General features: G+C 51.2%; 6 protein-coding genes across 6 annotated transcripts; 1 reads left to right on the top strand and 5 right to left on the bottom strand.

Annotated features, from left to right (window-relative positions):
* Positions 1 to 134: 134 nt before the first annotated feature.
* NCS54_00637400 (Putative dipeptidyl-aminopeptidase B) lies at positions 135 to 2483 on the bottom strand (the record flags this gene model as incomplete). The annotated part of the gene is made up of 1 exon (XM_053151837.1): positions 135 to 2483. The coding sequence occupies one exon, from the start codon at positions 2481 to 2483 to the stop codon at positions 135 to 137; it is 2349 nt and encodes a 782-aa protein (XP_053007812.1).
* A 641-nt stretch (positions 2484 to 3124) lies between these two features.
* On the bottom strand, positions 3125 to 5181 carry NCS54_00637300 (Tyrosinase; the record flags this gene model as incomplete). Its single annotated transcript, XM_053151836.1, has 5 exons — positions 3125 to 3310; positions 3359 to 4595; positions 4645 to 4739; positions 4787 to 4917; positions 4971 to 5181. 5 exons carry the CDS (start codon positions 5179 to 5181, stop codon positions 3125 to 3127), a joined length of 1860 nt encoding a protein of 619 aa, XP_053007811.1.
* A 1916-nt stretch (positions 5182 to 7097) lies between these two features.
* NCS54_00637200 (Hypothetical protein) lies at positions 7098 to 9023 on the top strand (the record flags this gene model as incomplete). Its single annotated transcript, XM_053151835.1, has 1 exon — positions 7098 to 9023. The coding sequence occupies one exon, from the start codon at positions 7098 to 7100 to the stop codon at positions 9021 to 9023; it is 1926 nt and encodes a 641-aa protein (XP_053007810.1).
* Positions 9024 to 9101: 78 nt separating this feature from the next.
* On the bottom strand, positions 9102 to 10954 carry NCS54_00637100 (Hypothetical protein; the record flags this gene model as incomplete). Its single annotated transcript, XM_053151834.1, has 5 exons — positions 9102 to 9366; positions 9419 to 9600; positions 9653 to 9884; positions 9938 to 10347; positions 10394 to 10954. 5 exons carry the CDS (start codon positions 10952 to 10954, stop codon positions 9102 to 9104), a joined length of 1650 nt encoding a protein of 549 aa, XP_053007809.1.
* A 949-nt stretch (positions 10955 to 11903) lies between these two features.
* Positions 11904 to 13673, bottom strand: NCS54_00637000 (DAO domain-containing protein; the record flags this gene model as incomplete). The annotated part of the gene is made up of 7 exons (XM_053151833.1): positions 13598 to 13673; positions 13504 to 13548; positions 13347 to 13450; positions 12746 to 13289; positions 12452 to 12699; positions 12183 to 12398; positions 11904 to 12134 (listed from the first exon to the last, which is right to left on the bottom strand). Exons 1-7 carry the CDS (start codon positions 13629 to 13631, stop codon positions 11904 to 11906), a joined length of 1422 nt encoding a protein of 473 aa, XP_053007808.1. The 5' UTR covers positions 13632 to 13673.
* Positions 13674 to 14181: 508 nt separating this feature from the next.
* NCS54_00636900 (Hypothetical protein) lies at positions 14182 to 16374 on the bottom strand (the record flags this gene model as incomplete). Its single annotated transcript, XM_053151832.1, has 2 exons — positions 14182 to 16265; positions 16335 to 16374. The coding sequence occupies 2 exons, from the start codon at positions 16372 to 16374 to the stop codon at positions 14182 to 14184; spliced, it is 2124 nt and encodes a 707-aa protein (XP_053007807.1).
* Between the last annotated feature and the right edge of the window lie 203 nt (positions 16375 to 16577).

The following is a 16577-nucleotide window of genomic DNA, read 5'->3' as shown; positions in this document are numbered from 1 at the left end:
ATTAGTAGACCTAATATTCTTGTCTTCACTTTTCACCCCGACAGCGCTTGTGTTATCCAATTCAAGTTGCTTCTATCAGCTCACTCCATAGTCTATCGTATGATACACTCAAACATGTCAATAGCTTCCACAGATCAGGCTCTCGACACACCATCAACCCGCCTCTTGGTCCACTGATGAGCCAGCAACTTGTTCTTTGGCTCTCTCTTAACCTCATCATACAACCTCGCAGTAAGATACTTGTAGATATACACACTAGCCCCGTTATACACAATGCTGTGGTCGCTATCAGTAAACGCAAACATCTTCATCTTCTCAGGCGACACGCCCTCGCCGACCAGAAGATCAATCAACGCAGCCGCGTGCTGGTAGTGCACGTTGTCATCTCCAGTGCCGTGGAGAACACTGAAGCCACCTGCAATGTTCTTGAAGCCGTCGACCTTGTGCACGGCTGTCTCGAGGTAGCCGTCGCGGTTGGCGTCGAGCGTCTTCATGTATCTCTCCGTGTACATGGAGTCGTAGAAGCGCCAGTCGGACACTGGGGCTGTGATAAGGCCGAATGTGAAAACTCCAGAGTTGACTTCGATGGTCTTGGCGGTGAGGTATCCGCCGTAGGACCATCCCCACATTCCGACCTTGTCTGGGTTGATGTAGTCGAACTTCTTGATCAACTCCTCTGCGGCCCAGATTTGATCGAGGGGCTCTAGCTTGCCGAGTTGTGCGGTCACCAGCGAGCGATACTTGCGGCCGCGCTGGGCGGTTCCGCGGTTGTCGACTGTGTAAGTGATGTACTGGAGTTCAGGGTCGGAGGAGATGTACGCTCTCCAGTTGTAGGCCTGGAAAGACTTGGCGACCTGCTGCGAGTTGGGACCTCCGTATGGGGTGAAGAGGACGGGATATTGCTTCGATGGGTCAAAGTTGACGGGGAGCTGCTGCCTCACGTTCAACTTGTAGCCATCTGGATGCTCAAGCTCAAAGTATGTGATATTGGGGAGGTTGTACTGCGAGATGTTCTTGTAGAACTGCTTGTTGTCTTCCAAGACACGAATCGACTTTGCAGTAGAATTAGAAGAGTAAAGCTCCTGGTAGGGAACATCGGGACCCTGGTAGGTGAGGATATAGTAGCCGCCCTTGGACGAAAAAGACGCCGACCAATAAGCAGGAACAGTCTCGTCCACGAGGGGGGTGATCTTCTTGGTATTCCACGAGACCTTGTAGACATGGCGCTCGGTAGAGTGACGCTTCGCAGCTTGGAAGTAGATCAAACTTCTAGCGGTGTCGATGTTCAAGATGTTTGTCACTTCCCACTCTCCGGATGTCAGTTGGATGGCTTCTCCATCGTTGACAGGGTAGAGGTAGATGTGGTTCCAACCATCCTCGTCAGAAACATCCACGTAGTAGGTGTCCTTGCCTGAAGCACTGAGAGGACCGACGTAGGAGATGGAAAGAGTGTGCTCGAGCCATCCGTCACTGCCGTCCCGCTCGCGAACGTGCTTGGACTTCAAAGTGGTGGGGTCAACAACGACATGGGCATCCTTGTCCTGAACACGGTTGAAGGCTCGGTAGATGACGGCGCTGTGATCATCCGTGACCCATGCCACCTCGCCGATGATGAGCTCTTCAGGCTCAAAAGCATCGACAGGAACAGGCTTGTAGTCGCCTGAGGAGAGGTCAAGGATGTTGAGCTCCACAGTAGGGTTCTTGGACCCGACCTTGGGGTATCTGAGGTCCAGCTCACGAGGATACTCGGGTGCAAGCTTTTCACCGTCCATGTAGTATGGGATGGTGAAAGTGCCAACGCCAGTCTCATTGAAGCTGAGGAAAGCCAAGAACTTGGCGTCAGGAGAGAACCAGAAAGTGGAACGACCTCCGAAGATTTCTTCCTCGTATACCCAGTCTGGCACACCATGAAACATGTCAGGGCCGCCATCGTTGGTGATCTGGCTGATTTTTCCCTCTGAGTCGCGGATAAAGAGGTTGTTGCCGCGGACAAAAGCCACGCTGTCTCCTGTAGGAGAAAACTCTGCGTACTGAATGTCGCCGACTTGGTCCTCGACTAGAGGTGTTGTCTTGCCGGATTTGACGTCGAGGATGAAGTAGTCAGCAAAGTACGAGTAGCGATACTGCTTGGTGTAGTTGGAGGCAATGAGCAGCTTGGTAGCATCGCTACTGATCCAACTTTCATGGAGGTCCTCGGGTAGCTTGTCCGCAGAGACAAACTTGCTGCTCTTGCCAGTGACGATGTCTTCTAGAACAAGGTCACCGGCGCTGTTGGTGACGATGTAATTGCCATCGCTGCCAGCTGAAGACCACTCAACGCTCAGAGTGGACGGTCTGATCTTGGCACTAGGGCTGGTCTCGTTGAATGTGAGGATACGATCACCACCGCCGACAGGCTGATAAGGCTTGCGAGGGGGGTCAATGGCCGCTGAGCCAAAAGAGACAAAAGCCAGCAAGGCCACCAATGCGCTTTTCCCTGCCATCTTGAGAATGAGAGACGAAGAGGAGGTCACACGAGGAACCTTGGGGAAAAAAGGAAGATTTGCTCAGATGCACCCCTCGGCTTTAATATTTCCACAACGTCGTACCACGTTAATCTCGAATAACCTTAACCTTGTTTACCCACGATAACGCGACGATCACTGTTTGCCTTCGCCTTCCCGCAGCGGCTTAGAGGTGAAACCCGACCGGGATGTTTGACCTGCCGTTTTGGACGGTCTGGCAAAAAGTCCCCCGTGCTATGTTGCGTTGGGGACCTGCAGCCAAGCCAACAGGCGCCCGCTCTCGTGACAAAAGTTCTCGTCTTTTTTAGCTGTTTGCTCCGTTACAGGACGATTTCCTGTGTCGCAACGTATCTTGACAATGAGACAATCGCTCTTGGCAGAGATATCCCCGCTTGATTGTTGATCCTTGTTCGTGATACCCCTCTTTACTTCGGGCTCGATACTACAAAGAGACCCTGTAGGTTGTGGATACTTGCAGTTGCACAATATTATCGCCTCATCATACTTGATTGGCTGATTCTATCGGAAATAGATGGCACCCGAGATTATCGGTGACTGCACAACTCCGACTTTGTCAAGTGATCGACAGGCCCAATTCCACACGCAGACAAAGGAAATAATTAAACATGAAGCTTGGACCGGTTGCCTTCGCTCAAACCACAGTCCTTGCCCTCCGTAATCTCAGGGTAGACGTGAGATTCTCCCCACTGGGGCATCTGACCAGGTGAATGAGGGATCGAGACGTCTTGAGCCGAGACTCCCACAGTGAGCGAAAGATCATGGGTCAAGGGCACATTAACGGTGTCCTATCACATGAGTCAGCATAGTGCTGAGTTGACTTGAGGAACTCTTACCTTGACAGCTCTCCACGACAACTCCTTCTTCAAATATGCAATCACGGCATCCTTGTTCTCCACGTCGATACCTCGCTTCTCCAACGCCTCGTTCAGTGACACAGTACCCGTGACAAGAATACCGCTCGCATCTTGCTTCACGCAATTGGCGCAGTGCTGCTTCGAGCGGTTGGAAAGCATCGTAACCGTCCCGACACGGTTCTCAGACAGGAACCAATCCTCGGTCGCGTCGGGCAGCTGACCTAGGAAGACGTGGATGGCCCAGGTGCCCGTGAGGGCAAAGTTCTTGACGCGCAGGAAGACTTGCCACTGACGGGTGGTTTCTCCGGGGTTGGCTTCCACGGGAGGCTGGATGCCCTTGAATCCCTTACCCTCGCGAAGAGGAGGGGGACGAAGGTTGGGTGGTGCATAGAGCTCGTAAATCTTCCTGGTAGTGTACTTCTTCATCTGCTCCGGATCGCGAAAATACTCAAGAGGAGTTTCAGGGTAGTAGTAACCACCGAGGAAAGTACTCGAGAGTTCCTTAGTATCGTTAGCAATGTAGTAGTCTTCCATGGTGTGCGCAGAGGACTTGTGCCAAGGCTCGAGGTTGGAAGTTCCGCCTTCATTAGTTCCCTCCTTGGCGACGAAGCGGTCGTTCAAGGATGGCCACTCGTTGATGATGCAGTTGGGGTTCAAGGCCTGCCAGAGAGCAGTGAGGCGATCACAGTTGACGTGATGCAGCCAGAAGACAGGATCGAAAGAGCTGGCTTGGACGTCCGTCATGCTTCCAAGACGCTTGGTGTTTTCATCATACAAGACCGTGTCGTTGGTACCGGTGTAGTTGTGGATGTTGTTGTGCATACCCTCAACGGAGTTGTATGCATGTGGCACTTCCTTGGGCCTCCAAGCCTGACAAGTGAACTGATCGAAGTCCTTGACAGCAGTGAGAGACTGGAACGTCTGACTCTTGAAGATATGGAAGGTTCCAACTTGGACGTTGGCGATCTCCTGGTTGCTCTGACCATCGGCGTCGGGACAGCGCTTAGACTCGGCCCAAGCGTCAGTCTTCTCCCAGCCCATCTCGCCCTGGATTGTATTGATGGCAAATTTGGATGTGAATTTATACGAGTACAGGGGGTTGTGGTCGAGGTTGAGCTTCTTTTGGGAGTTGGGAGAGTCGCCGGGGACGGTGAGGGTAATGGTTGGGGACATGACGACGGCGGGGAGGTGAGGATCGCTGGCCCAGTCCCAGTACCTTCAAGAAATTGAGTAAAATGTCAAAGTACGAGAAGGGCAAGACTTACGGTAGCCGAACATCTTGGAGGGCCTTCTTGTACGCCTTGGCAGCATATCCAGTCGCCTTGTTTGCGATCTCCTCGGCATACGAGTGTATGATTTGCTTCCAGGGTCAATATACTTTACAGAATATTAGTATGTAGTTCTCACCTCGTAGAGCATCAGGTATGGTCGGTGCCATGGGATGAACAGGACACTTCGGTGGGTGCAGTAGCCGATGTTTGCTACAGTCTCGGCCGTAGGGTCTTGCTGCCATGGGACGTAAGGGACGCCATGGACGCCTACGGGGTATTAGTTCCCCCTACGGAGTATCAATAGCATTCCGTTCACTCACCGACGACTTGGAAATAGCTCGTGCCATTGGCATTGTCCTGGTCAAACTTCTCATTGCCGTTGGCCTGCCAGGCAGCGAGAGCTTGAACATACAGAGCAAAGGCAATGGGGTGATCTCTCTGAAAGACGTCGACAGGAAGACGCTGGCTAGGCTTGCCGCCTGGATTTTGGATGCCAATGATGGGGGTTGGAGAAGGGATGGTGGGTGCCATATTTCAGGTAGTGAGTCAAGTAGAATAGTCGGGAGTATAGAAGAATGGGCTGCTAAGCTGAAAGTATCTTGCCAGTTGCCGGTAGTTTGAGCAAGTTTATATGCTTTTCTTGCTCACAGAATTCCATCGTTGAGAACTCGATTTCCCAACGTCGCTGGGCATCACAAGCAACCCCTCAGTGTGAAGAATGCTTTACCCCTCTTCGACTCAGCCATCATTCACGAAACGGTCGTAATCCGCGTGCCGGTCTTGCCATGTCTCAAATGTGCTCCAACCGGGGAGCTTTGCGACTGCCACATATGTAGTATGCGTCCAGTGGCAGGTCTGGGAGAGACGTGTCGAGCTTCTAGGCCCTACTTCCCCGCTTTCAGAGCTGAAATCGAGTAAGACCTAATGGGTAAACAATGCACACCAATCATACGAGAGGCGCAAATTGCAGCGGTCGTAAACTCAGAAATATGTCCAAGGATTGTGTTCATCCTACATGGGATAGATACTGAAGTTCTAAGCTCATCGACTCTCCCATTCAAGGGTATTGCCAACCATAATGCTACGAGAGCTTGGAGAGCATGCGTATTGAGTGCAGGTACTTCGAGATGTATAGCACCCCGTCAGCAGGAATGCAAAAGCCGGTCAGACATATCACTAGTGATTTCAGCCACCCATGCACGACCTATCATATCATACACTAGTAGGAGAGACAGTTGAGTTGCCATACAAGATCCCCGCATTGAAGTGAGACATTGATGTGATGAGTGATAAAACACTGCATATGCATCGCTCACTGACAGTGTTCAGATACCTAACTACCCTAGGGAGGGAAGACCCATGAACGGTACTCGACACAGTGACCGAGACGCCGCATTGTTTCTATGAGAGAGAAATACATTCAAACTGAATGCTTCACTTTTAATTAATACACAGTAATTTCTCTTGCACTCGAATTTGGAAAATGGCCTTTGAGCTTGTTCTCGCCACATGAGCTAGGTAACTTAGGTCGGAAGTGGACTTGGCATTGAATAGCACTGAGTGAACTCAAAGAAACTGTCTTCCCATGAATGAAAGCTGTCTGCGTGATATCCTAATAAGAAAAATCTCGCCCCAAAATAAGGATTTTGCGGATAGTTTGTTTGTTGGTGGTTAAGAAAGATGCCACCCTTGCTGAGGTTCGCGCTTAATGGCAACGCGATCACAGCCTAATTCCACCGTATCACTGGAAGAGTAGGCATTACGACCGCGATGTCCAAATATTTGTGGCTATATAGGTATTTTTTGTGAGATACCTATGTAGTCTTGCAATTGAGCAGTTCCCGCTGAGGGCGATGAGCTGCGTCATGATGGAATCAGTCGTTCTGATGAGACCCTCGCCCCAGTCTGAGCCACGGCATACTAGGTAGTACATAGTGTAGGACTCGGTGATGAATTATAATGTAAAGGGCCTGTGGTACAAACAAACTCTACACACTCACCAGAAAACCGGAAACGCCTTGGCAGAACCATGTCTCGGCTGTCAGATTCTTGTTTCTCCGTCTTTAATCGTGAGTTTGAACAAGGCCCTAACTTTAACACTAGTATCGGCCATTGGCCTGATACGAGATTGGTTGCTTCAGTTAAAGTTTATACGCCTCTCTGTCTCTGCCTTGCGTCCCCTGGATAGGTTCGCTTTATCCTGACAGCCGACAGGTCATGGGGTGGTATCGAGGCTGATTTGACGATGGGGGTCGAGGAAGTTGCCGCTTTAGCTGAAATGCCTCCATCAATGCTGAACTGATGGAGAGAATGGCTCATATAATTAATTGATGCATTTGTTTCTCTGCTAAGAAACAATTTGACTTGACACCGCACTCTACCGCTCATCCTATCAAATATCCCCTCAACCTCAAGTACTCCAGCTATTCAGAACACAGAATCCAACCATGAACAACACGGGCAGTGGCATCTACACAGAGGATCAGATGCGAAAATGGGACGCCGTTGTTCGCTATGGGTGGCCGACCGTCATAAGCAGCAGCACCTGGGCCATTGCCGTCGCTCTCATTACCCTCCTTTACCAGGCCGTTGCAGTCCGGCTTTTTAGACCCTACGCAATGGGCTTGTTTTGGCTTCTGCCCGAGCACCATCACGCGTGGGATGTTGATCAGGTCAGAGTCGCAATGGCAAATACTATGAGCCCCCAGGCTGCGCTGGTCAGCACGCCCGCATACCGATGCCTGGGATCTACAAAGTGCAAACCAGCCAAAGGTGTTTCAATTCTTTGGCTATTCGGCGCACTGGTGCTTACAGTGGTGCCAATATTCCTCCCTCTGCTCTTGGCTCGGAGAATACCCGTTGTGCAAGGGGTTCCCGGTTCGATCGAAAATTGCAGTCCGCTGCTGAACTATAGCAATTGGATGGCCCGGTCCCAGTACGATGGATTACTCTCCTGGGATATGCTCCGGTTTGCCGACACGCACGCATATAACTACAGCGGATCAAGTGCTTCAGCAGTTGGCCTTTCAAACGACAAGGATCGCGTGGCAATATCTTCAGAGTGTCCAGACTGGGCTCCAGTCTGCGACCGAAACAACTCTTTCCGAGTCGACGTCAACTACTGGGTGAAGCAGTCCGAGGTGGGGATTGGCAGCAAGTCTTCTTCTCGTCATGCCGAATTTGGTGTGTTGACTACCTGCTACAAACCAGAGTATCGCAGGAAGTTCCTGCGAATAGAGGAAGACGGGACGAGTACTTATGGATTACTATACGGCAGCAGCAGCAGCACTGGCGGAGATGAGTACGTCACTGAGGAGTTTAACCTCGAAGAGAGGTTTTGCTATGGGTACGATTTGTTTGCCCACTTCAACTCCAGCGGGCCCTCTAAGATCTCCATCTGGGAACCCAACAATACCCTGGCCCATGACGGCGATCTCACCATCTTGTTCTACCACATCCGTTTGATACTAAGCCCGACTACGAGCGATGATCCTGTGTTTGCCACCAACAATACTCAAGTCGGCGGGCGATATCGATACAAGCGAGCTATTGTACCCATCATGTGCAACACCAGCTACGCCTACTGCCCGGGAGGAAGAGAGAGCTGCATATCGCTAGGAGGCAACGACGGAGTCGGCGAATACATCAACAGCTCGAAATCTCACGAAGACAGAAACTTGGGCTTTCTCGAGCTTATGTGGATAAACACATGGTTTCCCTTGCTTTCCATCATCCCTGGCAGCAGTGAATCCGTCTACGCGAGTCGCACCCTTTCTCTCGGATCAACACAGCTGGCTCCTAGGGAGATAAGCGGGCATGCCGAGATTGTACGGTTGGCGCTGGCAAGCCGCATGGTGCTCCTAACATCTGCCACCCGAGCAGTGTCAAATTGGCGCAACTATGTTTCGTCAAAGCTCCCCGTGCGGGCTGTCGAGGCAACAGCGCAACAACTGGAGACCTGTCGGCTGACGTTGATGGAGTCGTCTGGGAAGATCACAACTTCGGGCGTGTCAATCCTTGTCGTCGTTCTCATCGGCTGTGTTCTCTTTCTACTTACCTTTATTGGGCCCTTGTTACGTCTTATCTTTTGGAAGCAGATGTGTGTCCCAATGATTCGGTGGAGGCTACGAACAGCACCACAACTTCATCGGATGACGGTGGAGCGTGGAGATCCGAGTCGTTTTTGGCCTGGGGGCGCGACGGACGAGTGGCCTACGGGAAGAGATTCTGTGGATCAGGTAGGGTTGGTTGAGAGCTATTCGGGATATCATGCTGTTTATCGACCCGATGCACGGTTGAGATACGTTCCAAAGAGTGAGTTGAGATCTACGGATGAGGTTACATGTGCTGAGGAACATGGTATTCTAGACTGATCACCAGAACCAACGTCCCCAAGCCCTTCCTTTGTCAATAGCAACGTGCCATAGCTCCAATCACTATTTCCTGCTCAGCTACAGTGGATAAATAAACTTGAGATTCTCTCGATCAGTCTGGTCCAAATCCTCGTTGCTAATGTTGATCACTTGGTCTCCCGTGTCAAGCTTCTCATGTTCTTCAAAACTAGTGTCGTCGGCTTCGAGAATCTGAGTGCGTCGCTTGTTCTCGCGGACTAGATACCAGCGGATGATGAGACACATGCCAGGGGAGATGAACCAGAAGGCGGTCATGAAAGACCAGGGGAGGGTGTACTGGGGCTTGTACTGGGGCTGCCAGAACCTGCAACAGTCTATCAGAACTGGCTCGATAGTAGATTGAGAACTTGACTCACTCTGGAGAAATCATGTTGGCAACGGATGCAGCAACGACACAAGTTGACAGAACTGTGAGCTTCTTGGTGTAGCCGGTCGTTGTGGTCCCAGCCCAAGACAGGCCCAGCAGGTAAGACGGCTTGAAGGTAGAAATTTGGGTTCCAACAACCAAGGCAACCTTGTTTGACCACGGTGCAGCGAGCTATATCTAAGTCAGTACAAAAGAGGGCATCAATGTGATAGAGAGCACCGACTTCAATGATACCCCCAACAAAGCATGGAATGTACGAGATTGCGCAAGTGTAGCCTGTGCCAAGTCTAGTCGCGTATAGCATGGCGGCAGAGACGAGGACCAAGAACGATCCGATGAGAGGCTTTGCAATGTTGAAGAGGGCACTTTCAGCGGGTGTGAATCCGAACCCGACGACGATGAGGGGAAGTTGCTGAGATGTGTTGTTTGGGAGCTCGTTGAAAAACATGTGGATGCTGCAAATCACTCATTAGTGCGTATACAAGCAAGATGATGATTTGGAACATACATGAATAACCAACTCTTGAAATCAGTAAACGCCTCTCGGACTTGTGCCCACTTCCACGTCGAATTGCGAATACCAGACTGAGACTCACGGATCGCTGCGATCGTGTGGATCTTTTCCTCTGTCGAAAGCCACTTGGCCTCAATCGGCGAGTTGGGCAGGAAGAAGGCGAGCGGCACGGAGACGATAAATGTAAGGATGACACAGATGATGTGAAGCCATTTCCAAGAGGAGATTCCGCCGACGAGAGCGTGTGAGTTGTCTTCTAGGATGAGCTTGTAGGCTACCATGGTGAGGAGGACGTTGGCGAAACTGCCTGATGCCCACCATAGGAGCTGAACCCAGGGGCTTTTCTTGGGAGGGAAGAAGGCTTGGTGGAGGACTGTCGTGCTCGGGACGATTTGGGATTCAGTCTTTTATACAAGCGTTAGCACCTTGATCGATAATGTCCGTTCATACCATAATGCTTACCATGCCGAGGATGAAACGCAGTGCCATCATCTGCTTTCCCGTCTTCACCAATGGATGCATCCCGAGTAAAAACGCCCACAGTAACAAAGATCCCACAATAAATTGTTTCTGCCCAGTCCTTTGCGAGAGCCAGGCCCCTGGCCAAAGCGCAATGAGATATCCTGTGTAGAACAAGACAAAGAGGTCGTTGTACTGCTTCTTGGACATGTCGACGTCGTCAAATATCCCCATGGTGCTGGCCTGCGAGAGTGTCGACTTGTCGAGGTGGATGAGGAAGGCGATCCACCACGTCTGAGTCAGAAGAAACCAAAAGTTCTTGCGGATCAGTTTCTTTTCTGCTTCTGGGGTTATGGGGCCGACTTTGTCTTTGTTGAGGTTGTAAAAGATGGTCGTGTCGTCAACATCCTTGTTGTCGACGGTGTTTTCAGGGCCACAAGGGTTGCCTGTGGTCGTAACATGCGGGCTGGTCTTTTGGCCACTGACAGACTGTTCGTTGAAACTGTCGTCTACTTTGTTGTTTTCAACGTTAACATGATTTTCGGAGGCCATGATGTCCAGATGACGGACAACGTCAGCCTGTGGATTAACACGGGAGAGAGTACGCGAGAATGAGAAGACGATTGTTCAAGATGCCTCTTGGTTTCGATACTATACTCAGCCAAGATCTTGACAAGCTTATATAGTTTTACCACTGGCAACAGAGATGTCGTCAACCCCTCACTGAAGCTCAGTGTGCAACCGAATTGTCATGGCCGGTGACGGCTTCAGGGGCAAATCCACGACCAACACTTCACCTCCGGATAAAACGGCACGCGCCTAGTTACGAGTACTACAGAGTCGACAATTCTGTCTTAATTCCCATTCGTGCTGTCAGTAAGGAGTAGGGAGAGAACAACACCACCCCCACGCTTTGGGAGGCGATCAGCCGTGTCCATAAGGGTAGGTCATCCACATCGACATCCCTGCGCAATCTCTAGCGAAACAAATCGATTTGTCCGATGACGAATCACACTCAATATGTCTCGATTTCAAGGTCCTTTGCAAGCTCCCCCACACGTACATCTCTTTGTGTATGTTCCGAACTTCCGTTACCCCTGTCGAAGGGGTCGTACGCTGAACCAACGTCGATTGATGCTTGATTATAAGCGCATTTGACTGGCGTAAACTACGGAGATGCCGAGCGGGAATAAACCCCTGTGATCTATTTCGGTGGATTTGCCTCGTGGGATTTGATCGTCGGACATGACTCCCACTCGGGTATTCCACTGAAGGAGCGTCCCGCCACAGGCAGAACCCTGATGACACGCATCGTAGCGAGAAAAGGCATGTGGTGTCTGGATAACATCCACCTAGTTATTTCTCCTTCGCGTGTGATACTTCGTCTACAGAGAGTAACTGGGATGTTCATCGAAAGGAGAAAAGATCGCAGTAAAAACCTCGTCTTGACAGAACTTGATCCACGAAGGAGTCAGACGGCCCGAAGAGACCTCGTACTGAGCTAGCCTCTACCAATATTCCGTGGCCCATTTGGACCCTCCTCTAGCCCGTTGCCCCTACGTGCGTCTTCGCGCCATCGCCAATGGGGGCGCATGTACGAGGAACTTTCATCCCCATGCTCTAGAATGTCGGCTGCATGCTCTCCAAGAACAGGAAGGAACTTGGCCCCATGTCCACTTCCACCTGTGCAGACGAAGACTGAGTTTTCGGCATATGTGGGAACGTAGTCGATCTATTATTGTTCAGTCGGGGCAAGGTGATGCGTGAATGGCGAACATACCAGAAACGAGTTGTCTAGAGTGTCCGTGTACCAACAGAGCTTGGTCGAGAAGAAGTCTTGATGTTCAAACTCGGGCAGAAAAATGGATACAAACCTCTGAATGGCCTCTCTAGCAGGCTCTGGAACAAGACGCGACACTTTGGGTGACAAGGGAACTGACCATTTCCCATCCTGGGTGAAGCCGCACTCTGGAGGAGCTGGCTGGAAATTGGTGAACTAAGTGAATTATTAGATGTTACCTGCACGAAGTGACTCTGGCTGATTCTCACCTTGATACCGCGGTATCCAATCCTGATCAGGCCCTCAGGTGTCCGAGGAAACACATAAACGCTCCCAGTGTCTTTTCCTTGCTTATCGCGAGGGGCACATTTCCACGTGATGACAGGGAAATTTTCGGGCGAGTATTTCTCCCATAGTTCCGTATCAGTCGGGGATACTTTGTACGTGACGACGCTGCCGGCCGAAGACTCGATGTGGTACGACAGTTCTGGCAACAGTTGCGTCGAAAATGAGCCCGCTGGTCAGGAGTCAGCTTGTTCATGAAGGATTATAGAGACTCGTACCCGCAATGACTGTAATGTCACTCTTATGGAAAATGCCGTCCTTGGTTTTCAGTCCAATTGCCTTCCTAGACTCGCCAGCGGTCTCCTCGACCAGACCGTCAAAGGCGCCCTTTTCTGGACCAAAGCGAAATGCGACACCCAGAGTAACGGCTTGTCCATAAAAGTAGGTGCATGCCCGACTACATTGCATGAAACCAGCAAGCGAGTCCAAGACTGCTTCAAAGGTTTCCCGCGGCGACGTATCCGGGATGTTGAAGGTAAGGAGCTTTTGATCCCAACCACGCTCTCGAGCACGTTCCAAATCTTCAGGGCTACTCTTGACGAACTGGGTATCTCTGATTCCATCACGCTCCATGTTACTTAAGGTTTCGCGTTCTAGGGCGCCGAGCTGGGCGGTCGGTTGAACGCGAAGCATTCCACAGGCATTGAAGAGGGGTGAAGATGGACTCTCGTTGTGGGTGGCCTCGTTGATCGCTTCCCACGCGCGACGGCTCTCGAGTGCAAGACGTTGGTAATGGATCTTGGTTCCATATGAAGCTCGGAACTATTTCAGCGTGCAGGTTAGCCTAAGAAGGCCGGTTGGAAGGGCGAGTAGACGCACAATTTTGTTGTGATCAACTGAGGCCGCTTGGACGTCGGAATCGTGACCAGGTGCGTATTTCGATTCATCGTATTGATATCGGTCGAATACAGTAACGGCGTGTCCTTGAATTTGTCAGTGAGAGATATCGGGGAGTTGCTTCCCTGCCATTCATCACCTCTTTTACTCAGGGCCACGGCCAGGGACAAACCAAAGATGCCCGCTACCTTCGGTCAGTTCAAACGGCCTCATTTAACGAATGACTCACTTACCACCGACAATGGCGACCGACTTCCGTTCCGTCATTTTTGCGTTGCTGGATCTTGACACTGCGCTGGGGTTCTGTTCAGAGAAATGGCTAGCCTACGTTGGCTGATCGAAAAACCGAGATTCAAGGCGAAGATGGCACTCTGGGAATTATGTAATGTTGCATTTTGTCCGATGAGCCCAAGAACCCTTGTGTCCTCTTCTATAATACGCCATGCATGCATGCAATGAGCGCCGATCCCTAGCACCAGGGTACGGTAAGAGGAGTCGGGTTAACAAGCCATGCTACCCTACGGAGTAACCGCAAGGACATCCCCAGCACTCGTCGTTATCTCCGAAACAAGACGCTGCTTTCATCTTCATCTTTCTCTGGAGACCTCTCCTGGGCGCTTGTTTTACGTCCTTATGACGGAATGGGCATAGATTAATCATGATTATTAAATAATCTCGACCCTAACCAACAAACTGCATATCTTCGTTGAAATATTTCGCCTTAATAGACTCAGCCAACGGGGATGCTCATGCCAATGAATCACCCAATCCCTTTCACATAGCACATTAAAACAAGAATAAAGAGACGCCGATTTCATCAAGGATTAGCTTGCGTATGGTTTCCTCCCGGATTTTGATGTGGTAGCGTGTGCATGGGAATCGAAGTGTTCTGTGCTGTCGGCGCAGCAGCAGGGGTCAACGGCGCATGGGAATTACCACTGCCACTTGCAGGCAGACCAGGAGGACGTGGGACGGGAGTTTGTGGTGCCTCAACGTACACATCTCCGGTTGTACCGTCCATCCACGTGGCCCAGCTCTCCATATCCTTCTGTTTTTCCGCAAACTTGACCAAGCTGACGGCCTCCGGATGCTGTTGCGTTTGAAGCGCCCGACTCTCAAGTGTTTGGAGGAAAGGCTCAACTCCCTCACTTCGGCGGAACATGAGAGCATTTCCGAGCATCAAGTCGAGGAACTTCTCTATACTTGCCCGGTTCTCGCGCAGATGAACAAGAAGAATCAGCGTAACGCAAAAGACAGTCGCAAGGATGCCAACGACTGCAAAGGCTGGGGACCTGACCACAAAAAGACGAAACTGCAGCCGCGACACCTTTCCCGTGATGGTGACGTTCTTTGCCGAAGAGTAGGCTTGTAGAGATATATAGTTGGCGAAAAAGGCCTGAAAGACAATCTTGAAAGAACTGAGCAGCTTCTCCTTGCCGGGAATGGTATCAAGGGTTAGATCGTTGGAGCCGTGGCTAACGACAAGACGCGCGAAGCTATCCATATCGAGGTAAGCTTTTGGGTCAAACACCGAGCACAGGTCAATCTCTTTTATCCAAATTTGGGCAAAGTCCGGCCAGAACTGTTCTTGGTCATGCTGCGTAAAGTTGAGGACCTTGGCTATTGAAGGATTGTTTGACAGAGAAACCTCGAGGGTCGCGTTTGACCGATATAGCATGGGTTTACAGGTGATGACTGTGAGGTTTGAGAGGCGGAATCGTTCACTCGCGTTGTACGTGCCCGTAAACATACCGATCCTCATGCGACCGGCAGCTCCTCCACAGTCAACAACTGACCATGACTTTGCGTATTTCAGCGTGCTGTTGAAGAGGTTGAACCACTTGGAGATATCGCAGCCGCCTGAATTGAACCTGATCTGAACCTGAGCCGAGTCGTACTCGTCGTCGTCCTCTAGAGCGAGCGTAATTGCGCCGGCGCGTACTAGGTCCTCTTCCGTTTCGGCGTTGCACTCAACTGTGGCCCAGTACGCTTCCGTATCAAAGGTGTAATTTCCAGTGGCATTCTTCTCGGTGGGAAAGTATGGTAAGAATGAATGCGTCTCCGTCGTCCAAGAATAGTTCTGGGCCCCCCTCACAACCGTAGCACTCACCATCTCTAGGGCTGGGGTCGATGATGAATAGTTGGCTCCTTTGCCCTCATACCATCCTAGCCACTCGTCAAAGAATTTGTCACTGTAGAGCCCTGTCTCTGTCTCTCGGGGTACTTGAGCGATAGCAAAGATGGCAGCCGAGAGACCACTTGCGGTCCAGAGGGCAACACGCAGGAGCATGCCTATACCTAGGAGAACGTGGCCCTGCTTGATGGCTTTGAACCCATTCAGTACTGGCCACTCCCCGTAGTCCAGTAACAGGGTGCGCTTGGCAGTTGAGCGAGTCCGGGCTGTCGTTGGCCGTGGAGCTGGTTTGCGGCCGAAGATGGACAACAGATTTTGTTTCCACGCTTCCCAAACCACTGCACTCGAACGCCGTGTGGAGTTAGGCCTGTCGAGTTCTAGAGTCGGCTGGACCTTCTTGAGGGCCTCGAGCATGGCTGACCAGAGCGAAGAGTAAGCCGAGATGATCCAGGCCGGAACAGTCGCCCAAACAATTGATGAGCTCCATATGGAAGCTGGGTGGAAGCCTGTCGAATCAAACGAAGCGTTGTCATTGTCTGGCACGGCAGCAAGACCGTCATCGCGCTGCGATATGTGCCATAGACCGCAGATGATGCCGATCATGACGAGCTGGAAGAATAGTTGTAGAGCCATGCCTCCAGTCGTGAGAAGTAGAGGTGGCCTCTTGGTCGGGACACGATGCCGCCATTTGGAGAAGCGTCGACTGAGTTCGTTGCATTTCAGACGAAGCGAGGTGACTCGCAGCCTGATCCAACTGCCGAAGATGGCTATTGGATGGAGATAAGCACCTGTCAATGACCCGAGGTTGCGGGAACATGTCACATTGGTGAACTTACCTGGCGGAAAGTTCTTGTTCCAGTCAATGTTGCTCTTCATTGCGTCTTTCTTATTCTTTTAAATCCTGACATTTGTAGTGGCCTCTAAACTCGAAAGCAGCAGCACAGGCATCGCGTATTTGTCTTTTGCCGAGACTTTCAGCAAAGTGATGGCTCCCGCCACGTCCAAGGGTACCTGTTCAGCTGATATCCCTGAGGGTGTAGAACCATCCGAATGCGGCCATAGCTCCCAAGCCTAGTTTC

The sequence above is a fragment of the Fusarium falciforme genome, chromosome 5, assembly GCF_026873545.1.
Source record: "Fusarium falciforme chromosome 5, complete sequence".
Classification (NCBI taxonomy): domain Eukaryota; kingdom Fungi; phylum Ascomycota; class Sordariomycetes; order Hypocreales; family Nectriaceae; genus Fusarium; species Fusarium falciforme.
Note: the sequence above shows the minus strand (reverse complement) of the source record. Positions and strands in the feature narration are given on the sequence as shown.